The sequence below is a fragment of the Choloepus didactylus genome, chromosome 19, assembly GCF_015220235.1.
Source record: "Choloepus didactylus isolate mChoDid1 chromosome 19, mChoDid1.pri, whole genome shotgun sequence".
NCBI lineage: Eukaryota > Metazoa > Chordata > Mammalia > Pilosa > Megalonychidae > Choloepus > Choloepus didactylus.
The window spans coordinates 35,463,573-35,488,705 of record NC_051325.1 but is presented as its reverse complement, the minus strand read 5'-3'; the positions used below and the strand labels follow the sequence as shown (position 1 = coordinate 35,488,705).

The 25,133-nt window shown below is 50.1% G+C and overlaps 1 protein-coding gene across 1 annotated transcript; it reads right to left on the bottom strand.

Annotated features, from left to right (window-relative positions):
- Nucleotides 1–27: 27 nt before the first annotated feature.
- XKR7 (XK related 7) lies at nt 28–23,706 on the bottom strand. Its single transcript, XM_037812363.1, has 3 exons — nt 23,120–23,706; nt 2,140–2,342; nt 28–983 (listed from the first exon to the last, which is right to left on the bottom strand). Exons 1-3 carry the CDS (start codon nt 23,704–23,706, stop codon nt 28–30), a joined length of 1,746 nt encoding a protein of 581 aa, XP_037668291.1.
- Between the last annotated feature and the right edge of the window lie 1,427 nt (nt 23,707–25,133).

Below are 25,133 nucleotides of genomic sequence, written 5' to 3'. Positions count from 1 at the left end.
CATCCCTTTCTCCGGGGAGACTGTGGCCTACACTGTGGTCTCGTACTCCAGCAGCTCCTGGGGGGTCCCTATGCTCCGGTACTGCAACCGGGGCGTGGTGGGTGAAGAGTACTCCAGCGCCAGAATGGTCTTCCGAAGCCGGCGGTCAATAAAATGAGCATCCCACGCCGGGTACTTCTTACGAGGCAAGTCAATCCGAATCACAGGCCCCTCTGTCCGCAAGGTGCGGGCCACTGGCGTGGCGGGCAAGCCAGGTCGCACCTGGAAGACAGGGGGTGTGGGGGTCCCAGCACGCTCGCCTCCCACTGAGGCGCCTTCCCGCTCGGCGCCTGTAGTCCTCGGCAGGGACCGCGGGGGACTTGTGATGGCATCGGGGGGCGGGCCGCAGGGCCCTGGGGACTCGCGGAAGATGCAGCCAGGCGTCTGGGGGCCCAGCATGGGCCCGTTGGGGTGCAGGAGACAGTAGTAGACACACATGAAGAATATGCCCAGCGCAAAGCTGGAGGCCACCACGCAGACCAGGATGAGCGAGCGGAAGTCGGTGGCGAAGTTGCGGCTGGAGTACCAGAAGCCAGTGAGCGCGGCGTTCTCCAGCAGCATGATGCAGTAGTAGAGGGTCATGCGGCGGCGGCTGCGGCCCTCCTTGACGTTGAACCAGCAGAAGATGTAGATGATGCCCACCACCATGTTGTAGATGATCTCCTCCCACTTAGACATGCAGAAATCTGTCTCGCCCTGGATGACCCAGAAGGTCATGACACACCAGTGGGCCACAATGAAGATGCCAAAGTAGAGCTTGTAGACGCTGGCGAAGAGCGCGAAGGCCAGGCCGCGGGCTGCAATGGTGAACAGATGCCACAGCACCTGGGCCACGGCTCCCTTGTAGGACAGTGGCCGCTTGTCATCCCGCGAGTCCCGCAGCACCTTCTGGTAGGAGGCCAGCGTCCAGGCCAGGGACACGAGGGAGGCGGAGGTGGAGAGGGCTGTGGAGACAGGGTGGGGGCAGGGTGGGCTGGGTTAGGGGTGGGTCTGGGTTGGGGTCTGGGGAAAGGGGGAGGGTTCTGGGTCAGGAGATGGGTTCTGAGGAGGTGGGAGGGAAGGGTCTATGGCTCTGTAGGGTGCCAGGAAGGTCTGGGTCAGATGGTTTCAAGAGGAACGAAGAGTTGGGAGCTTCTGCCAGGGTGAGGAGCATAGGGAGATGGGAAGTGGAAGCTTTGGGTCTCCAGAAGGATCAGGTCTGGGTCTCTAGTGTGGGGCTGTTAGGGTTCAGGGGTGTTGGTGGGAGCGAGAGGGAAACCTAGGAGTGGAAGAGGAAGTGAAGAGGGGGATCCTGATTAGGACATGGAGGAGCCAGGAGGGGGCTATTTGAAGATGTGGGTGTCCAGGAAGAGGCTGGGATGTGGCGAGGGGCATCTGAGAGCTGAGCTGAGGTGGGCAGTAGGGATGGGGAGAAGATCAGGGTGGATCCCAGTATAGTGGGAAAGAGGCCCCCAGGGTTTCTGAGGGGTGGTAGTGACAGTCTTTCTGGTTACTGAGGGTAGATGGGGCTGGGTTTGGGGGGTTGGGGTAGGTATGTGGAGTCCAGGGAGAATGGGGATGTGGTTTATATCTGACACTGGGGGAGTTGGCTTGGTCTGACAGTTGAGGAAGAGGCAAGGTGTGGGTTGAGCAGGGCCTGGTGGGGAGGTGCATCAGGGCCAGAACGAGGCTTGGGAGGGGTCCCAGGGGGCTGAAGATGGACACCACTCTAGGAGTGAATGGACAGGTTCTCTGGAAACTGATGGTGGATGGGCAGGTCTGGGAGACAGGGTTTCCCCAGGAGATGTGGGCTGGGATTAAGACAGCTTGGGGGATGAGGGGGCAGGGGATTCCTCCAAGGGTCTGCGGTGTGACCACAGCAAAAAATGGGGTCTGTTCTATCCCTGCAGTGGGGAGGGAGGAGGGCGGGAGAGCTGAGTGCCCAAGGGACTTGAGAGGTGGCAAAGGTGTGGAGGGGCCAGGTCTCCCGAGGCCTGGGGGCGGTCAGTGTCGAAGGGGGGGCCTCCCTGAACCCGGACAGTGAGTGGGTCCTGGGGGTGGCACAGGGCACGCCCAGGAGGCCCGAAGCAGGGCGGGTGGGCTCTGGGGGGCGGGGCTCACCAGGCAGCAGGTCGGGCTCGCCGCCGCGGTGCACCATGAGGCTGAGCTGCAGCACCAGCTGCGGCGCGCTGCGCAGGAAGGTCTCCAGCAGGCGCAGCATGCTCACATCGGCGCTCTCAAACAGCATCCGCCAGTAGAAGTGGCGCTGCAGCCGCTCCCCGCGCCAGCGGCTCTGCAGTCCCAGGTACATGGCGCGCAGGTACCTGCGAGAAGGACGCGGCCCTCAGGCTCCCGCGCACACCCTGCCCCGCCCCTTCCCGTTGCCCTGGGTCAGCCGACGAGCGCTGGGGACAGGTGCTCAACGTGTGGCTCTCAGCAAGTCACTCACTGCACTGAGCCTGTTTCCTCAATTCTAAAATGGGTATATTGAACAGACCGTCTCTCGGGGCTGTTGTGGGGAGCACTGAAAGGGCTCATTACCTTGAAACACTGGCACAAAGCAAGCCCTTAATATGCATTGTCATCGTTATTTCTATGGTGGGTTGGGACCCACTTTCTTTGCAGGGATCCTGATACCTCACAGTGCCCTGGGCTGTTATCCTCATTTTATAGATGAAGAAACTCATACACAGAGAGTATGTCACTTGTCCAGGGTCACCCAGCTAAGAAGCAATGGAGTCAGGATGCAAAGCCAGGCAGCCTGGCCCCAAGGTCCACACTCTAACCATTAGGCAACACTGCCTCTTACTATAAGCCAAAACGAGCTTTGCCCACACTTGAGTTCCTGCCCCCAGCTCCTGGCAGGATCATCCTTCAGGGGCAGTCCCTAATGCCAAACACAGTCCTGTTGTCACCAGCAGCTTCCTAACCTATTCCTGGACCGTGTTCAGAGTGCCCAGTTCTCACCACAGGGCATAGAGAAACTGCTCACAGATTCCTTCCCTTGGCATTTGAGACTGCTGCTTCATCTCATGCCACTTCTCCCAGCAAATTTCAGGGCTCCAGTTACTCTGCACAGGTCTTGGATTCCAGAGCTCACAAGGCTCTCCCCTGCCATTGAGCCTTTGCACCTGCTGTTCCCTCTGCCTGGAGCACACCCCTGTCCTCCAATTCCATCCCAGCACTAATTCTTGCTTTTCTTCCAAGGTTCAGCCTATAAACATGACTTCTTCCGGGAAGTCTTCACTGATCACCCATCCCGCTGGGGTAAGGGGCTTCTCCCAGTCTTCCCTCTAACCCAACACTTGTCACAGAGGGTTGTATCTGTCTGGGTCCACATCTGCATCTGTCTCCCCACGAGACTGTGGGCTCCGTGAGGATGTCTAGGTGTGATTGCTCACTTTAGCACACAGTAGATGCTCAGTCCATGTTGGCTGAATGAATGCATGCATGCGTGATTGCAAGTTTGTTGAATTGAATGGAATTCTGGTAACCCTGAAGGTGGTATGGAAGAGATTCTGAAGTTCTAAGTTCATGTCCTGGCTTTGCCTCTCTGAACACCAGTCAATCCCTCCCAAGAGGCTGTGAGAAATAAATGGATGAGAAGATACTGTGCAAAATATGAAATGCAGTGCCCATGTAGGTTGAGAAAGGACCTGTCTACACAGATCTCTGGGTCTGATTTCCCCCACTCTGACCTGGTTCCTTGCCCAGCACCTGCACCCTTGACTGTTGCAGCCACAAACTCTCTGATTCAAGGGGCAGGCATGCCCTTTGCTGAAACCAGAGATGGCTTCTCCAAAATGACTTCCCTAGTGAGGAGAAAATCCGAACAGACTCATGGACTCTTTTGCCTACATCTGAAATTGGGGAACCAGGGATTTGGGACAGTCTCTTCCCAGATGTGAAGTGCTGGCATTTCCAGGATGTTGTCTGGGAACCAGAGGACCAGCTGTATGGATACCAAACTGTGTGCTGCCAGCCCAAGGGAGCAACTACAGTGCTCCCTGGCATTTGGGACTGGCTGACACCGGTTTCCTCAAATGAGTACCCAGGCCTTAGCAGCTATGTGGCCCTCTCTGGGCTTCACTTTCTCCATCTATCAATGAGAGGGCTTGATGACTCTGGAGATCCCTTCAGAGCTAATGTTCTGGGACCCAAACTTTTCCCCCAAACATGGCCAGAAACGCCTGACTTAAGGCCCTCCACCCAGTCCCTGGGTGGTGAAGACACACTCTCAACGTGACCCAATGCCAGACTGGCAGCCAGCATGGGGAAGGGGCTGTTCCTGCAAAAGCTGATTCAGGAAACACAAAGGCCTCTCAGTTGGACTTCCTTCTCCAGTGCTCAAATTCCTTCCTCAGTTTCCAGCCAGTGTGTGTACGCTTCCAGGCACAGGAAGTCGCTGCCTCCTGCTCAGGGCCTTTGGCTTCTGAGCAGCTACAAGGCTGGTTTGGTTTTTTTCTGATGCACAGAAAGTGGTCTTCCCGTATCTTCCATCCTCTAGGCCCCTGCCCAGAGGCTGGGAATTTATTCTACCTTCCCTGCCACCCTCCACTTAAGGGTCCCTGCAGCTTACAGCCAGAATCATTCATTCATGTAACCAGCAGATCCTGAGCACCTGCTCTGTGCCAGTGCCTGGGCTTTTAAGTATCGTGCAGTCCCATGGGAGAGAGAGGAAATAAGAGCTGGAGAAGGTGCTTACAAGATGCTTTGGAATCCATCGAAAGGTAACTTTACCTGTGGGAGAAGGGCTTCCTGGAGGAAGCAGGGGTAGGGATTTGAAGGCACACAAGAGTTGGAAGGGCATTCCCAGTGGAAGAACCAGCTGATGCAAATGCACTGAAGCATGAGAGGATACAGCCTTTTAGGGGAATGACCCAGGTTTGATGGACATGAAGGAGAGAGTTTTAAATGGGCAGTGGCATAAGAAGGCTAGAATTGTGAAGGGCATCACGTTCTGGGCTAAAGAATTCAGATTTTATTCCAAATCTGATTTTTATCCAAAAATCAGGGTGATGTGATCAGCTTGGATGCTTAGAAAGCTCGCTCTGAGTCTGGCTTGGAAGAAAGCCAGGGGAGGCTGGGGTTTGGTCCAGGTTCGAAATGACAGGGCTGAGCTGAGGCAGGGGACAGAGGAGGGGCAAAGAGCAGGGCTGGAGGTGACCAGATACGGGAGGGGAGATGCCTAGGGGAAAGGCCAAAATGGTCCCAGAGCTTGTGAGGGGCCCAGGACACAGACCGCCTTTCTCAGTCTCCATCGTACTCTCCTCGTTCCCTTTGACACTCCCCCCTAGGAAAGAGAGAGCAGCTGGTCCAACGTAAAGGGGCCTGGGGAGCTGGGGGAGGGTGACACCCTGGAAGTTTCTCTCAGGCTGGAAGACCATCTGTTTCCCAGCCCAGTCAGCATGAGGGAGGCCCGGCCCCGCCAGCAGCCATCGCCACCTGACAGGCTGCCTGCCCACCTCCTTGCCCACCTCCCCGCCCACTCCTGCCCTCTCCTCAGCCAGCTCCCAGTAAGCCACAGACAAAGGATTCACACAGCTCAGTGCCACTGTGCGCTGGAGCAGGGGTGGGGCGAGGGAAGAAAGGAGGCTCGGAGCCCCCGGGAAAAATGTGAAAAGACCACACCGCACCCTGGGAATGAAAGGCCTGGATTCAGCCTTCACTCGGCCTCTTTTGGCCCCAGGAGCAAAACTGGCAGGTCCTTCCAGCTGGTACCAACGCCTCGCTGCCAAGGGCCTGTGATTTTCATGGGCCTAGGAAAATGTATGAGGCCTGGAAAAATAACCAGCTCCAAAACACAGGGGAAAAAAAAAAAAACAAAACCCTGCAGAATCAAAACTAATAACGTTTAATTAAATGTCTGCAAAACAAAACATGATATCAGCCAGTCAACTGCAATCTGATTTTTATCTGATTATATACAATATACATTTGATGTTTGATATGGCTGTTTTTTAATATGCTTTATAGATGTGGGGACATCAAAGGTCTTAAAACAGCTCTGCCCAGAACAGGCAACCTAACTTCCCTGGGCCTCAGTTTTCTCTTCTCTAAAATGGGGCTGGCACTCACTATCCTGCCAGCGTCACTGCCAACGGGGTGAGGATTAGAAAGGCAAGACGGCATATGCTGGGCTTGTGGGTTTGCCTTCCAGTCCTGCTCTGGGCCTGCTGTGTGGCCGGGTAGTTGCGCTGCCTCTCTAGGACTCATTTTCTCCCTTGTTGTGAGTATTGAATGAAGTGATGAATTTGAAAATAATTCATAATCTGTAGAGTGACGTGCACAGAGAGAAGGGGAGCATACTCTAGGTGGATCCTCTGGCTCCTCTTGACCACCAAGCAGCCTCTCTTGAAACCTTCTCCGGGAAGCGCACCCCATCCCACCCTATTTGAAAGGAAGTTGGAAGAAGTTGCTCTTCAGCATGCTTGGGACCAACACTACCCATAGAGAAGGACCCAAATCTCAGGGACCATACTTGATAGAAGTGGAGATGTGGATCTGCTGTTCTCCCAAAACACACCCCCCGTCCATCCGTTCTCTCCACTGCCATCACCCTGGTCCAGGCCACCATCAACTCTTGCCTGGACATGCGACAGCCTTGTCCCTGGACTCTGTGTCCACTCCTGCCCCCTACAGTCTATTCTCCTTATGGCAACCAGCTGGATATATGTTTAAAACGAAATCAGATCATGTCACTCTCCTTCTCGAAGTCTTCCAAGGTTCTCCCATCACACTTGGAATAAAACCCAAGCTTCTTTTGACTTGCAAAGCCCTAAACCATCTGGCCCTGCCTGTTTCTCTCACTTCATTTCTAACCACTGTCCCACTTGTTCCTGACACCCCAGATGCACTGGAGGCTCCTCGAACCCAGCCAAGCTTGTTCCTGACTCAGGACCTTTGCACGTGCTCTCTGCTCTGCTGGAACACTCCTCCCAGATCTTGTGAGGCTGGCTCCTCTTCAGCTCAAATATCACCTTCTTAGAGAGCTCCCATCCCACGTTGGTGCCTCCACCCTCGTCAAATCATTCTCGAGTCTATCACATCACCCTGCCTTATTTTGTTCTTATAAAGCATCTTATTTAGACCTTTATTTTCTATTCTGCCACTTGACTATGGCTCCATGAGAGCAGAGCCCTTGTATGTCTTAGCCACCTCTGTGTCCGCAGCATTAGTGCATGTAGAAGGCACTTAATAAGCACTTGTGGAATGACTAAATGTGAGTGTGTGTGTCTCCCTCCTGATCATGGAGGACCCAGGGCTCCTTTGCCTGAGTCTGCATAGAGCTAGGTCAGGTGCCTCCCATCCTCTCAGATGCTCTCCTGTCCTTCCTCTTGGAAGCCTTCCCCAACGCTACCCCAGCCTGGTTAGACCCCCTCCTCTGATAGCTCCCAGATTTAAACTGACTGAGGCCCAGCGTGAGCCTGGCACTGTGATAAGCACAGTCAACCTGAGAGGCAGTTTCTACTGTCCCATTTTTAAATGAGGAAACAGAGGTGCTTGGAGGCCTAATTTAGATCTAATCTCCTGACTCCCAGTCTTGTGCTCAGAAAAGAAGCATGCTGGGGAGTAAATTGGAATTGTATATTGTTGGGGTGGGGTGAAGAAAAAAAGAGCCAAGCCTACAGAGGAGGAGAGCAACTAGCAGTTAGGGTGGGAAACCCCTTCACTTAAGGATCCCCAAAGCTGTCTATTTTGGACCCCATTGACTCCATGGGCAGGCAGGAGGGTCAAGAAGTAGACAGGAGCCCATTCCCTTCTCCCCAAGCCTGCTTGACTCTTGTGACCCAGGCACCTCCCAGCCTCTCCCAGAGCTGGGTGGCTCCTCTCTAAATGGGCAGGAGAAAAGGATGAGGGGACCCCACCTCCCTGAAAAGTCAGGAAGCCTCTGGGATACCCTGTCTCTCTCATCCTGGCTCACTCTGAGTTTTGAATACTAGGTCAGGGTTTCTGGCCTGGACCTCATTCTCCACTCAGGTGGTCATTGTGTCTATCCATCTGTCTGTAACTCAGATCAGTCTGTGGCTTGAGTCAGCCTGCCTGTCATGTCTGTCCCTTTAATGCAGGGTCAGCCCATTTATCCATTCCTCAGTTACTGTGTCAGTCACTCAATCTATTGGTTTGTCTGTCAGCCTCACTTTGAGATCCTGGGTCAGTCCAACTTTCAGTCCCTTGGGCTGTGGGTCAAATTATTTGTCTCTCAGATGCTAAGTCCATCTGTTGTCCGTTAGTCAGTCTGACCCCAGGATCCTGAGTTAGCCTGTCTGTCTGCTCTTGGAGGCTGGAAACATCAGTCTGTCTATCCCTTGGATGCCAGGAGAGCTTATCTGTCTCCTTGGACAATGGATCTCCTTTTCTGCCTTTCTGTCTGTCTCTTGGATACTGGATCTGCCTGTTGGTCTGTCTGTCTGTTTTTCAGGGCCTAGCTGCTTGGTCCATCTGCTGGTCTGCTGCTCAGCTCATGGCTCGATGTGACTGCCAGTTTTCCGGCCATCCTCCCCTGCCTGCTCCTCCTCCCCCTGACTCTGGGTCTCTCTGTCTGTCTGTGTCTCTCACATCCTCAGCTACTCCATCTGTCGGTCTTGGCATTTTCGCGTGTGTTCTCGCCCCTCCCCACGCCCCCTCACAACTCTGGGCCCAAAACACAGCAGCTTCCAGCTGCTCCCCACTCCTCTCCATCCAGGAACCATCATCCCCTACCCTAGCTAGCTCTGTGGCCCCCACTGTGGGCCAGGCTCTGCGGGGACCTTGGGAGGGGAGACCGAGTGGGGCAGGGAGGCAGCAGGGAGACGCTGGGGGGGCAGGGCTGATGGGAAGGGGCAGGACATCTCACACCACAGGGCCCACGCTGCTCCTGAAGTCTATAGAGGGTGGTGTGCAGTGATTAATAAGAATAACTCATATTTGCTGAGTGCCAACTATATGCTATCTGCACTAAGCCTTTTTATACATGTTAACTCCTCTATTCCTCAGAACACACCTTTGAGGTGGGTGCTGTAGTTATCCCCATTTTACAAATGAGGAAACTGAGACTTGGAACAGGTCTATAGTCACACAGCAAGTTGGTGCTAGCCGTTGGACCCAGACCTGGTTCTCCATGGCCCTCTGCTCCAGAGAATGGACAGTCTCATCTCCACTCCATCTTCTGGTCAGCCTGGCTGCCTATGTGGGAGTTTCAAGCACAGCCACCTGGAAAGTGTGCATTGTGGCTGCCTGGGAGGACCCATGTCTGAAAGCTTCACCTGGGATTATGTGGGTTTAGAAAAAACTGGGAAAGGGTGAGAGGAGTAATTGGAGAGTCAGGATATCCAGGTTCAAGTCCTTCACTGGGTGATTCTGGGAGCATCCAGCCTTCTTGTGGGCCTCAAGCCTCCTCTACCTAAAGGGCCTAAGTAACTGGTTCTTGCCTGTCCCAAGGAGTTTTTATCATGCTTCCTTCTCCCCGCCCATGACAACAGCAAGTCCCAAGGGCCAAATCCTGAGTCCAAGGACTCCTCTCCATCCTAGTGTCACCACTCTGGTCCAATCCACCCCCTACCCCACCCAAACAACTGCGGCAGCCCCCTCCCCATCTCCTTGCTTCTGTGCTTGCCCTGTTAGAGTTCGTTCTTCACAAGCAGCCTGAGGGATCTTGTAAAATCCTGGATCAGGTCATACTCCCACTAGTCTCAAAATAAAATCCTCTCCATGGCCTTTAAGGCTTGGTATGATCCAGCCTTGCCCATCTCAGGGGCCTCATCTCCCTCATGTACACCTCTCTGGCTGCACTGGCCTTGCTGATTCCTAAACACACCAAGCTCATTCCAGCCTCAGGGCCTCTACTTGGAACGGTCTCCACCAATGGCTGGCAAAACTCCTTCCCATCTCAGCTCAGTGTCACCTCCTCAGAGAGACCTTCTCAGATCACCCCCTTCCTAAGTACCTACTACTCACCCCTCTGGTCACTTTCTATCATATCACCATTTTCTTTTCTTAAAACACTTATCACAGCCTTACATATTCATTGTCTGCCCATAAACCCCATGAGTGCTAGGACCAGTGCTGTCTTCTTCTCTGCTATATACCAGGTGTCTGGCACAATACCTGGGGCATAGTTGATGCTTGGTACACATTTATGTCTTGAATGAGTGAACAAATGAATGAAGAGTGTGAAAGTGCTTGATAAGCTCCCTAAGTAAAGGCGGCCATGTGCCGAGGGAGAGAACCTAGACTTGGGAGGCAGGGAGCCCTGGGCTCAGATCCTGGCTTATGTGTGTGCAGCCTTGGGCAAGTCACTTCCTCTCTCTGAACCTCAGCGGCTCAATGCCCACCTCATGGGATAGCTGTGAAATCAGAAAGTGGTGCTGTGGGTAAGATGCCTAGCTCAGTGCTGGGTACTTGATCAACGGGTGGTTTTAAGTTGTCTGAATCCAAGGCCCCAGCAGGAAGAAGGAGGCCTTGTAGAGCTTCTGGCTTTGTTTCTGGTCGAGCTGATACCCACCCCTAGCCTGGCCCTCTCCTCGTTCTCATTGAATCTGTCCACAGGAGACAGAGTCAGAGAAGCCCCTGCAGGATGAGTTCACAGGGCAGCATCTTCTTTGGGGTCTCTCCATTCAATGCATATCTTCTATATGTACTTTGCTAAAACCCTCACTGCAGCCCTGTGAGCTTCCTGGATATGATCCCCATTTTACAGATGAGGAAACTGCATCTCAGAAAAGAGAAAGTTCTTTTATCATTTATTCAGCAGTATTTTTGAGTACCTACTAAGTGCCAAGAACTGTGCTAAAATGCTGGTGGATACAGTGACAAGCAAGACAGACCCAGTCCATCTGGAACTCACAGTCTGGTGGGGGCCCTAAACATTAAATAAACATGCAAACATATAACTAATTTGTTCCGTAGGTTCCAAACAGGGTTCCATGCTCCAGCACCAGAAAAGGGCCTGGCTTAACCTGGGAAGGGCATGGCCATCAGGAAAGGCTTTCTGGAGGAGGTGACAACTGAGTCATGATCTGAAGGAGGCACAGGAGTTAACCAGGTGAAGGAGAGAGGAAAAGGAAACAGCACGGGCATAAGTCCTGAGGTGGGAGGGAGCAGAGCACTTTCAAAGAACAGCAAAGGGTCAGAATGGCTATAACCTAGAGAAAGAGGGAGAGAAGGCAAGAGATGAGGTGGGCCATGGTGAAGGCTTTGGTCTTTACCTTAAGAGTGATGGGGAGCCACAGAAAAGTTCTAAGCAGGGCAGTGGTCAGGGCCAAACACAACATCTGCATTTTAGACGGAGTACTCTGGCTTTGGAGAGCAATCTAGATTGGGGGGCAAGGGTGGAAGCCGGGAGACCAGTTGCCAGATGTGAGAAATGCCTGGATGGAAGGGGATAGATCCTGGAAATACTTAGGAGGCATTTGGAAAAGTCAAACAGCCAGAAAGTGCCAGAGTTGCATCTCAAACCAGAGCTGGCTGATTCCTGTTTCACCGGGGAGCACATACCAAGTTGAGTGCAGGTGTCGGGGACTCAGGCTTCAGAAGTGGTCTGCAGGAGGGTTGTCCTGGAAACCTTGGGCCCCTTGCTATATGGCCACCTCCCCTGCAGTGGGCCCAGGAAGTCCTTGGGGGCTGGGGTGGCCCTGTGGACCCTTCCCACCTGCCCACTCCTAGATGCTAAATGCCCCGGCAAGGATCCAAAATAGGGCCTCCTGGTGTTGGCAACCAAATGAGTCATAAATGTCAGTTAAAAATGTGATTTTACAAGTTCAGTTCCCATTTCATGCCAAGCTGGAGAGCTGGGCCATCTCCCTCCTCCTTAGCAGCCCCCTAGAGATCATGGCATCTCTATTTGTTGGGTGAGGCCAAGCACTTTCCAGCCTCTAATTTTAGGCTCCATCTGAAGCCAAGACCCTCTCCCATCCCACCCACTCTCACAAGTTCCCAGCCAAGTGCCCCTCTTTGCCTCCAGTAGAGAAGCACGCAGCTCCTTTCTAGCCAGGAATTTAGGGCCGGTTTCTGGTCTCTCCCATCTCTTACTATGTGAGTGCAGACAGCTCTCCATCCCTCTGTGGGCCTCAGTTTTCCCATCTGTGAAATGGGTTGATGGCAGAGCAGAGACTAAGACCCAGGGTCCCATCCTCTAGACCCAGGCCTCTCTCTCCCCTGATATCCCCTTGGGGTGCTGGGGCGGCATGAGCCAGTGCAGGAATAAAGGGGTAGATTATAGTTTCCTAAAGGCATCTGAAGGTACCTGGAGGTCAAGACAGGGAGAAGCATCACTTCTATCTGTTCCTGTTCTAGGTGTGAATGGTAAAGTCAGGGTCTCAAACTGCAATGCTCAGAGGGGCTGGGCTGATATTTTGAGGGAAGTAGGCCAAGTGAGGGCTTTGGGGAACTATAGAGAGGTGCCCTTTCTAAAAGGGTGGCCGCCCCTCAGCTCCAGCTGATTGCTGCTCTGGGAGATTGTGAGCCCAGTGTGACTGGAGTTTCCAATTTTCCAAAAATAACTGGAAATAAGGTTATTTATGCAAAAAAAAATTTGGAAATGTTGGCAACTAATTAAAAAATACCATATGGGCATATGAGTTTTTAAGAAATTATTATTCCTTTTTTTAGGTGTGATAACAGTATTACATATTTTAGTTATGTTTTTAAAAAATCTATGTTCAGAGACATATTGACATATCTATCTCTGGATGCAATGATATGATGTCTGGGATTTGTTTCAAACTATGGAAAGGAAGGAAATGGGGTGGGGTTTAGACCTGTGCTGCCCAATATGGTAGTCACAAGCCATAGGTGGCTATTTACATTTAAATTAATTAAAATTAAATGAAAGTTAAAATTCAGTTGCTCAGGAGTGCTAGCCATATTTCCAGTGCTCAGCAGCAATGTGTGGCTAGTGGCTGATGTACTGGAGGGTGCAGAGATAGAGCATTTCCATTGTTGCAGAGGGTTCTGTTGAATGGTGAGGGCCTAGATAAAACAAGGTTGCCCAGGAGTTAATTATTGAAGCTGGGTGTTGGTGCATGGGGGATCGTTACCCTATTCTCTCTACTTTTGTGTATGTTTAAATTTTTCCATAATAAAGGTTCATTAAAAAGTAGTGAAAATATTGGCAGTCAAGTATCGTGGAATTGAGCACAGTGAAACCCCAAGGTTAGAGTTGCAGACTCTCAAAACTGTAAGGGGTTTAGACATCATCTAGTTTACTCTCCAAACTGAAGCCAATGTCCCTGCTATACCATCTCTGCCAAAGTCAGCCACTCTGCCTGCAGGCCCCTAGCGACGGGTGGTCCACGCCCTCAGGAGCAGCCCACTCTGTTTCAGGGCAGCTTTGATTGTCAGGATGTTCTTGCTTCTGTTCGAACATACTCTGCCTCCCTTTAACCTTAGTTGTCATTTGTCCTCAGAGAATTTCTGGAGCCAGAGTACAAGTCTCTCTTCTCAGTAGGGGGTCAGTGGGTGAGGGTTAGCAAGCATTAGGTCCCCCAATACCCCTTTCCCATGTTCTACCTTGTTACTAAGCAAGTAGGATGGGCTCCTAATTGGCCAATAATAAGAGTAATGGTAGTAAATATTTTTGAGCAGATACTATATGGCAAGCTCCATGCATTTATATTTATCTCAAGACTTCCTTCCCAAGAACCTATCATTATGCCCATCTCACAGATGAGACTGGAGTCTGGCTGGTGAAACAACTCGTCACCCAGCTGGGAAACATGGAGCCATGATCTGCACCAATGTCCCAAGCTGTCAGCTGCTCTGCTCCCTTGTCCAAGTCCTGGGAAAACTCACCTAGAATTCTCAAGCCTCCAGTTGGATTTTAAAGATGGTGTAAACTGAACACCTGGCAGGGAAGTGACTTGCCCAAGAATCTGATCTCAAAGATTTCTACTCAGTTCACTTCAGTATTTATTGAGTACCTCCTGTATACAAAGATACAAGGAAATCTACTTCCTTCATCTCCTAAGTCGGCCACCCCTGCATGCTCCTGGAACCCAGCCCCCGGGTTGCTCCTGCTACATCTTCTGCACTGCCTTTAGCCTGCATTTTGTCCATTGGCAGTCTGGAAGGCTGAGGATGTTGGTCTAGCAGACCTCATCACTGTGTCCAGAACTCAAAGGACTCCCACATTTAGTGCCCCCTATATCAGCCTTGGATCCAAAGTCTGCTTCAACAGACCTCATGTTTCAAGGACCTGCTATGGACCTAGGCTGTGTGCAGGGCTGCCAATTGCGACAGAGGGTCTGCTGTGGGCAAGTGACCATGGGGGACAGAGAGAAGAAGTCTTGTGATCTGGTGGGGAAGCCAGCCAGGTGGGCAGATGATCCCAAAAGAATGTGATCAGGGCTGTGTGGGCTGAGGAAGGATGGGAATTTGGCCTGGGGGAAAAGTCTGAAAGAACCCAAAATGTTAACAGTGGGTACTTTATATTAAAATAAAAATTTTTTAAATATTTAAAAAATTTTTACTGCTTCTAAAAGCAATACATGACTGATTACTTTTTAAAAATCAGAAGACACAATGATTCTTAACTAGCAGAAGGCACTGTGGTGGTTACACATGCCAATTGCATAACTTCAAACTCTGGCTCTGTTACTTACTAACTGGGAGTCCTTTACCTCTCTGTGCCTCAATTTTCACATATGTAAAATGAGGCAAATAATGCTAGCTAACTCTAATTGAGCACCTACTATGTGCTGGGTACTGCACAAAGCATATTCCATATATTAATTCAACAAACCTTCATAACAACCATTCACACAGAGATGGTTATTATCACCATTTGGCAGATGAGAATACAGAGGCCCAGAGAGGTTAAGTACTTGTGCAGGGTCACACAGCTCATAAGCGTCAGAGTCAGGGTTTGACCCAGGTCATCTGGCCCCAGAGTCTTATTCTTCATCACTGCACTCCCTACCTGGCAAGATTGTCATGAGGATGAATGACCTAACCTAAATCTCAATAAATGGTAACTCTATTTTTCAGTAATATCTGACTTTTTAAAAACAGCTGAATGTATACATGTATTTCTTGTTTAACTAAAAACCAGAGATACATGTGCAAAAAATGAATGTGAACCGCTATCTCTCATCATATACAAAAATTAATTCAAAATGTATCCAGACCTAAATATAAGAGCTAATACTGTAAAACTCTCACAAGAAAGCATAGGGAAACATCTTCAGGACCTTGTAGTAGGCAATGGATTTTTAGATTTTACAACAGAAGCATGAAGAAAAAAAAGGAAAAACAGATAAACCGGACTTTGTCAAAATTAAAAACTTTTATCATCAAAGGACATTATCAAGAAAGTGAAAAGACAACCTGCAGAATGGCAGAAAATATGTGGAAACCATATATCTAATTAAGGGTTTTTAATATCCAGAATATACCAAAGAAGAAACTCTTAACAAGTCAATAACAAAAAATAACATGGCCTAATTTGAAAATGGGCCAAGGATTTGAATAGACATTTCTCCAAAGAAGATATTCAAATGGCCAATAAGTATATGAAAAGATGCTCAACATCATTAGTCATAGATAGAAAAATGCAAATTAAAACTACAATGAAGATACCTATTTCATACCCACTAGAATGACTATTATTTTTAAAAAACTGAAAAATAAGTGGTTGCATGAGTATGCAGAGGATATAGGAACCCTTCATACATTGTTGGTGGAAGTGCCAAATCGGGTAGCCCCACTGTGGAAGACCCGTTTGGCCAAGGTTCCTTAGAAAGTTAAACATAGAGGATGTGAAAGGAAATGAAATAAGCTTCAGTGGCAGAGAGATTCCAAAAGGAGCCGAGAGGTCACTCTGGTGGGCACTCTTACGCACACTTTAGACAACCCTTTTTAGGTTCCAAAGAATTGGGGTAGCTGGTGGTTGATACCTGAAACTATCAAACTACAACCCAGAACCCATGAATCTCGAAGACAGTTGTATAAAAATGTAGCTTATGAGGGGTGACAATGGGATTGGGAAAGCCATAAGGACCACACTCCACTTTGTCTAGTTTATGGATGGATGAGTAGAAAAATAGGGGAAGGAAACAAACAGACAAAGGTACCCAGTGTTCTTTTTTACTTCAATTGCTCTTTTGCACTCTAATTATTATTCTTGTTATTTTTGTGTGTGTGCTAATGAAGGTGTCAGGGATTGATTTAGGTGATGAATGTACAACTATGTAATGGTACTGTAAACAATCTGAAAGTACGATTTGTTTTGTATGACTGCGTGGTATGTGAATATATCTCAATAAAATGAAGATTAAAAAAAAAAAAAAAGAAAGTTAAACATAGAATTACCATATGACTCGGCAATTCTACTCCAAGGTATATACCCAAAGAACTGAGAACAAGGACTCGACAGATTTTGTACACCAATATTCACTGCAGCATTATTCACAATAGCCAAAGCAACTGAAATATCCATCAACAGATGAATAGATAAACAAAATGTGGTATATCCATAAAGTGGAAAGCAGTGAAGTACTGGTACATGCTACTATACAGATGAACCTTGAAGGCATCACGTTGAGTGAAAAAAGCCAGACACAAAAAGGACAAATATTGAATGATTTTTCTTATGTGAAATATTTAGAATAAGCAAATTCATAGAGACAGAAACCAGGGGTGACAAGAGGGAGAGAATGGGGTGTTACTGCTAAAAGAGTATGAGTTTTTGTTTGGGATGATGAAAACAGTAGATAATGGTGAAAGTTACGCAGTATTGTCCATGTACTTAACATCAAAGAATTGTCCACTTAAAGTGGTTAAAATGATATTTATGTTATGCATATTTATCACAACTAAAAATAAATTAATTTTTAAAACCAGAGGTACAATTTTCAAGCAATACAAAAAATATCTAATTAGCAAGTGGAAATCCCCCCCTAATCCCACCATCCGCCCCTAGAAATAATAAGCAGAGGGGCGTCTTTATTCTTTATGCCCTTTCTGTACTGCCTGAGGCTTCAGCAATGAGCTTACTGCTCTTTTATAAACAGACAAAACAACCAAGCGATTTCCATTTTAGGTTTTAAAATGACTTTTGCCTGATCGAGGGAGTGGGCGAGAGGTTTGAGGGCAGGGGTGGTTGGGCAGCAGGTGGCATGGGAGTGGTGTTTTCAGGGAAAGCTTTCAGAAGAGGTGGCATTTGAGCTTGGCCTTGAAGGATGTGCTTGGCTGTAGGCAGCCGCTAGGAGGCGAGGAATGTGTTGCTTATTTTGGGGGGGTAGGCAGTGGGCCTAGTGCTAGAGGAAAGGGCAGGGGCAAAGGGACTTACTGTCAGGCTAAAGCGTTTGGACTAACTTTAGGAGGCAGAGGGAAGTCTGGGCCAAACCCTGTCTCCAAAGTGGCAGGGTCAAATCTGAAGCTTTAGAACCACTGTTCTGGCTGCAGGTGGAAGTGGGATTGGGGTAACAGGAGGATACCAGAGGCTGATAGGATATCCCGGGGGGAGGAAGTCCGAGGCCATGAAAGAGGCAGAGTGGTGGTGGGGAATGGAAAGGCCAGCACAGATCCCAGCCCATCCTCCCTCTTCTCCCCAGGGACCCTTGCCCCAGCTGCCTGGATTCAAAGCCATTTCCTAGCAGCCCTCCTCCCCCGGCCCTATGGCTTCCCCTGTGTTCCTGTGTGGTCTTTATAGATGAAACGGGAAGCTGGACCCAACTGCCCTGCAGTGTCTGTTAGGAGCAGCGTTAATGGCCACTGCGGCTGATGGGTAGGGGAGGGAGTGGGGGCCAGTGGAGAGCATCCTGGAGGGGGTCTCCCGGGAGGTGGGTGGTAAGGCCAGGACTGGAACAATCTTGTGGATAGTCACTGAGTTCAGGGGCTCGTAACGTTTCAGCTGTGGGAATGATCATTCAAAGCAAAATCTGAGACACGTAACTAACATATCAAAAAGAGAATCTCAGAGATACTCAGGTTGAAATGATGGTGAGAGGGTCATGAAATACTCTTTGAAAACCACTTATGGGATCTAACCCTTGGCCCATTTAATAATAACACCAGTAACAACAGCTAATGACAGTTTAGCACTTCTGTATTCCAGGTACTGTGCTAAACACTACCCATATGTTATTTAATTTGTGACTCCCCCAAGCCACATGAGATAGGTACTATTATTAGAATGTCCATTTTTGCAAATGAGAAAAATCAAAGCACAGACTAGTTATGCCACTTTCCTGAAATCGTAGAAAGTGGCAGACACAGGATATGGCTGATCCCAGAGCGTGGGTTCTTAACCATTAACTATCCGGTCCAGATGGGAAAATTGAGAACCAGAGAAGAAAAGATATCCTGTTGGTTCTGCCTGAAACCAACCACCCCCAACCCTCATTGCTTCTACCCTGGTCCAGCGCCCCTGTCATCTCTCACCTGAATCATCACAGCAGCCTCCTCATGGGCTTACCCTGGCCTCCCTCCAGGCTTTTCTCCATCCAGCAGCCAGAGTAGACATTATAAAACATAGGCAAGGCCCTATCACTCCTCTGCTCAAACCCTCCCAGGCTTCCCATCTAATGCAGGGTAAAAGCCCAAGCCCTCGCCTCGGCATATAAGGTCTTGGATGATCTGGTCCCTGACAACCTGTCCACCCTCACCTCCTACCACTCTCTCCCCATTCTTGCCTCTGCCACACCAGCCTTCTTCTTCCTATTCTCTTCCCTTTGCCTGGAACATCCCTCCTTCCCCAGACCTCCACCCAACTCGCCCTCAACTCATTTGGACCTCTGCCCACCTGCCACCTCTTCAAAGAGGCTTCCCTGACCACCTGATCTCAAAGAGCTACACCCTTCTCCCTGGCACTTGTAGTCCCCTTCCCTGTTTCATCTTTTTCCATAGCACTTACCACCATCTGACCCCCTATATTTTGTACTTTTTAATTTGCTTATTGGTCTCCTCCGTTAGACTACTGAGCTCCATGAAGGTAGGACTTTGTCCGACTTGTCCACCACTCTGTTCCCAGCACTTAGAACAGTGCCTGGAATACAGCAGGTGCTCCATAAATATCTACCAAATGAATGACTACAGATTAAATAAATGTCTGCCATGTCCCTATGGCTTCAGGGGCCTGCAAGGCCTCCTTGCACAGTGAGCAAACGTCCTTCCACAGTTCCAAAAGGAACTATTCATTGCCAACAGTTTTTTGAGTGCTTAATGTCAGGACAACACTTTGCTAAGCCCTTGGTGTACATTATCTCATTAAACCTTTAAACAACCTAAGAGGTGGGTACCATTATGATCCCTAGTTTACAAGGGAGGAAACTGAGGCACAGAGAGATTATGTGGTTTGTCAAGGTCACATACAGAAAGAGCTAGGGTCAGGATTTGAACTGAGGACATTTGAATCCAGAGTCCATGCTCCTGACCATTATGCTTAGAAGATAGCTTCCCGGAGAGGAGACCCAGAGCCTGACTTTCATACCAAGTGGATCACTAACTCATTTCAGACCCTCTCTTGAGTGCAGGGATCGTCAGGAGGTAGAGGGAGCAGTGCTAAGGGCCTGGACATTGAGAGAGTATTATAGGGAGGGCATCTGAAGCCCGATTTGCTTCCTCCTCATTTAGGGATTCCCAGATCCTCTAAGCCTGTGAGGAGTCCCAGGCCAGATCCTCTCCCAGTAACTGGCTTAACAAAGATGCTTATCCAGGCAAAGCTGGAGCCCAGTGAGTTTAAGATTAGGGAAAGCAGGATTCATGGTTTACTGCTCTGCTGTCCACAGGGTCAGAGGAGGCAGGGTTAGGACTTTAATTGGTTTAACAGCCCTTAATGGCTTAACAGCTCAGAGAGCTGGGGATTAGGTTGAAGACACAAGTGGGTGCTCGGCCCACAGCCAACTTCATGTTCTACCCAAGGATCTGTCTGCTCTTATCTCAGGGATCCCATCTGTCTCTGCATGGGGACATTGCTCTGGGATTTCCCAACACAGTCAGCAGGTAGTACCAGGGATAGAGCTTGGGCTTCGCAGTTGGACAAAGCTGGGGTGGCACCTCACCTCTCCCCCAGTTCCTCAATGGATGACCTTGGACAGGTTACTTGACTTCCCCGAACTTCACTTTCCTTACCTGATAAACGGATATATCAATACCACCACAGGGTGAGCAACTGGCCAGTCTCCTGGTTTTGACCCTGGAGGGCTCAGACACATGTCTCCTTCCTTATCACCCCAGGCCCCACAGGTCAGGACCTCTGCTTCTAGTCCTGCTGTGCAGTGAAACTGTTCATTGTGGAAACATTTCACAAGCAAACATGTGCCAACACTGTTTAATTTCTAGGAAGGCCAGCCCCAGCTGCTTTTCTACTGCTTCTATGGATTTTACCCCATTTAGCCAGACCCTCAGCCATTTTATAATCCAAAGCCAAGTGGCTTTTGGGACAGGGCCTAGATGGAGTCTGGGGGACTTTACCTCTGGTAACTAGACTCAGATTCAGAATTCCAGAAAAGGGAGGATTTTTAAGGTCATCAAATCTAATATTCTTCTTTCACATACAGGGAAACTGAGACCCAGAGAAGGGAAGAGCTTGCCCAAGGTCACCTCACAAGCTAGTTTCAAACTAGAATGAAGACGTAGGGCTTCTGACCCCACCCCATGAACCCTGATCCAGCACTTTCCCCACAGTACACACTGTCTCCCCTTCCTTACCCAGGAATGTGGTTCAACTCCCTCCTCCTCTTTTCACATTCTTATCTCAGTGCAGCAGAAGCCCTGACTTTCAATCACCCTGGAATCTTGGGATCTCAGCCTCATAATTCTTTGAGCTTAGGGGACACTTTTTAGTGGCAGAATTGCAGAGTGGATAAATTGAACTCAGGCTTTGAAGCAATCTTGAGTCCCAGCTCGTCTACTTCCTAACTGGTGACCTTGGGCAAGGATGCTCCCTCTCTGAGGAAGCGTAGTAGGAATTACACTACTAACCACATCAAAGGAATGTTAGGAGGGAAGTGGGAGGTAAAGCAGGTAAAAAGGCAACCACTAGGCTTGGCACAAGGTGAGTGCTTAATAGAATAGGATAATGGTAACAGAACGGTAAATTAGAGTCTCAAACTCAAATGCCTAAGTGAAATGGGCTTGGTGGGGTCAAAGGGAAGGATGGAAACTGGACAAACTACAGCACGTATGCTGTGACTAAACTGTTACAGGCCTGATACTACTAGATCCAATTATTTTTTTCAAGAGAAGCTAGCACTCTCGGTTTTTAAAATACTATGCAAGCCAAACAAAACACTTCTGCAGATCAGATTCAACCCAAAGACCAGAGTTCTCTGCAACATCATCTCATCCCAAATCCCTCATTTTACAAGTTGGGGAGAGTGGAAATACTTAGAGCTTCTACATAAGAAATTGAGCTCAGTGTACCCTCAGTCATCTTCAGCCACTCCTCTGAGACCACCCCCCCCCCCGTGGTCTTTTTTCCTTATTTGAGGGAACATTGAGTTTAAGTTCAAGAATAGAGAGAAGGAGTAGTTCCTTGTCAGTGGACTCTGACAAGGAGAGGGGTTGGGACTTGAAGTAGCCACTGAGTTGAGGGGCAGCTAGTCCACTTTAGGCTGAAGGAAAAGGGGATGAAGCTTTGGCTACCAAGAATAGGAAGTTACTATTTCAGAATCTAAAAATATCTTTCACCATCTGTCCACTCAGGCCCAGAATGATAAATGCAGATTAGTTCCTGGATATAGACATGGATATTTTTATATGTCAAGCTAATAAAAATAACACCACCTTGTGTAGATGGAGTTCCACCCCCTTTTCTCCCCCCAGGGTAAGATAAATGGAATAAACATATCATCTTGGCAAACATAGAAGGGGAAACCAAGGCAGAGAGAGATTCAGCAAACGATAAGAGTGACACAGCAAGTGAGCAGCTGGGACAAACCCTGGGAGTTCTGTTTCTAATCCTTAGCCCAGAACTGAATCTTTTGCAGTAGGCAGAATGCATGAACCAGTAGCAGAATAAATGTAACAACAATAATTACCCTTTATATCTCTAGAGTGACTTTTTCCATGCTTTCCCCACATCTGTTATAATCATAATAATCCATTATGTTCCTATAATGTGTTACAGTCTGCAGGACCTTCACACAGAGCTTCTTTCACCTGACCATCCCAACAGGTAAGAAAAATGTGACAGTAGATCAATGAGATGAGAAGAGCAGGGACTCCTCCTCCATGTCACAGCTGAGGAAACAAAGGTCTAGAGGCAGGAAGGGGTTTGCCCAAGATGATATAGGTAGAAAGTTCATCCTGTCATGAGATTTCCTGGTAGTGGACAACAGAACCTAAGCTACTAGAGCAGTCCTGATTCAAGGGGAACCCTAGGTCTAGAGTTACCCATCTCTCCAGAATTAACTCAGCATAGCAGGCACCTTCAGTTCTGGAAAGGAAGAAACCTGGAAGTGGCCAGCTTGAACAAAGCCTTGGTTTTACTTTTCTCTCCTGAGATTAAAGGGCAGCTAGTGGCCATCTAATCTCAGACTCAAGATTCCAGATCCCCTCAGCCTTGTTGGGGGGTAGGGGACACTGGGGGAGCCCTAGGAAGCCGAAGAAGCCAGGTAGCTTCCCTGAGGAAGGTGGAGTCCTCACCTTTTCCCAAAAAGTCTGAGAAGTTTGGGTGGATATTCATTTAGCTGCCTCAAATTCTCTTTCTCCAAGGAGGTTGGGAATGGGCTACAATTCAGAATTTGGAATCTTTGAGAGCAGGGAAGGATTTCTGAAAATTTTCCTAAGCCCAGGCTCAGCAGTCAGCCAGAGAGTAATTGGTCAGGGCTGGAGGAAGTTCTGTGTCCCTGTGGCAAGCCTCACACTCACTTCCATCAACTACAGCCCACCTCAGCTCACTCACCCCCGAGGATCTCTTTCTTTCTTTCCCATCTTGCCCCCATCCCTTCCCCCTTCAGAGGCCGGATTAGAGAGGATGTCACTGGCGTTGATGAGGGTTCGAGGGCAGAGGTCAGGGAGGAGCTGGCAGAGAAGAAATCAGAGCTGTAGTACGGTGGGGCGGGGCAGAAGTCAGAACAGGAGTGGGGCCAGGAGAGGTCTGAGAGAGACTGAGGCATCAGGCAGCCCCTGGGGACCCCCACTCCTTGCACTCTGCTCCCTCCACCTGTGCCTTTCCTACCTCCAGACCTGGCCGAGCTGCAGGAGGTGGACGAAGGTCTGCAGCAGCCAGACGCAGAGGCGGCAGCAGCGTTGGCGGAAGGCGTTGGCCGAGGAGGGCGCGGGCCGGGGGCCCGGCTCGGGGCTGCCCTCTTTGGTCCTGAAGGCGGCGGCGCTGTCCTTGGTGGTGATGGCGGCCCCGCCGGTGCTGCTGTCCTTGGTGCTGACGGCGGGTGCCGGGGACCCCGCGGGCTCCGTGTAGTCGTAGACGAACCAACGGAAGCTGAGCAGCTGCACGACAAGCGAGGGCAGGAGCACGAACAGCAACGTGAGGCCGAAGTAGGTGTGCTGGCCCTGCAGGTAGTAGGAGGCCGCCAGCCACAGGTCTGTGGCGCCGTCCGAGAAGAACACAAGCAGCGCGCACAGCACCCAGCAGCAGTCCCGCAGCTCGTAGCGCGGCCCCGGGCCTCCAGTCCCGGCCACTGCGGGGCCTCCGGCTGCCGCCGCCGCCGCCTCCCCGCGCCCGCTAGCACCGCCTCGGGCTTCTCCTGCCGCCCCCTCCGGCCCCTGGCCGGCCGCGGCCGCCACTCCATCCGACTTCGCGGCCATGTTGGCGGAGCAGGAGGCGGGGAGCGACTTCCGGGCGGCAGAGGGGGGTGCGGAGTGGGGAGGCCCCCGTGCAGGCGTCTCCCGCCTCCTCCTCTTCTTCCTTCTCCTCCTCTTCCTCCTCCTCCCTACTTCAATTATTCATTCCCCTTGGCGCCGCCCCGCCCCTCCCCCACCCCGCCTGGGCTGTGGCCGGATGGGGGCAGCCCCCCCGGGAAGGGAGGGGAGAGCATCCCAAGTCACCTTCTCCCTCCTTCCTCAGAGGCGTGAGGCCCCAGCCACATGCCTTCTGCCTCTCGTCCCCCTCTACTCCACCTCCTTCTTTTCTCTTTTCTTCGTTGCCCCTTCCCCATCCCCTCCTCTTCCCTTTATTTCCTCTGTTTACCTCCCGTGGCCTGGTCTAAAGGCTTGGGGGACCAGGGACTTGGAAGTAACAAGTCCAGGGATGGTCTGCTTGGGCAAGTCCCCCAATAACCCTGCAGCAATCATCCCGTGCTAACACACCGCTTCCCAGTTTCCTGAATGCTTCCATCCACTCCTTTGATTTTGAGAGGCCCCTTTTTTATTGTCTTCATTTTGAAGCTGAGAAAACTGCCGCTTTCAGAGTTGCTGTCTCTACCCCACTCATCCCTTTCCCTCCCTCAGGGACAGTCTTCATGGGGCCACAGCCCCAGAAGAGTGAGACGAGGGAAGGGGACTACACCAAAAAGGAAAGGAGTGAGAGAAAACACCAGGTTGTGAAAACAGGAAGTGCAAAAGCCTGGAGGCCTGAGACTGGAGGGCATGTTTTCAAGGAAGTCTGATCACAGAAAGCAGAGAGGTGGGAAGCAGGGAAAGAGGGGGCTGAGGAGAGCCTAAAGGGCCAGACCTGAGAGAGGTGGACATTACCCTGGAGGCAGTGGGGAGCCACTCCCCAGTTTGAGAAGGGAAATGATGGGTCAGGATTTGGAAAGAAGATCCTGCATCTGGAATAGAGAAGTCATCACAGGAAGGCCCTTTGGGGATGGGGAGACCAGAGGGAGATTATAATGGTGATCCAGAGGAGGAGGTGGTGTCCTCACACATCCTGGATACACCCAGCTCATCCCCACCACCATGTGCTCAGATTGGACATATTAGCAAGTCTCATTAGGCAAAGCACTCTTGTAGCATCTTCCCTGCCCCAAATGTTCCCAGCACTTTATAACAACTAATTCATTCTATTCTCACAACAATTTGAGAAGTCAGTCACATTTTTTTTTCTCCCAGTTTGCATATGAGAAACAGTCAGAGAAGTTAATTAAATTGTTCAGAGTCACACAGTAAGTGCTAAAGCCAAATTCAAACCCATCATCTGGCTCCAGAATAGGTTTTGCTACTTCTAGAAAGAGAAGACGGGATGAGGGCAGGAGGAGAAGAACAAGGGGATGAGGAAGGCAGTTGGGGGAAAC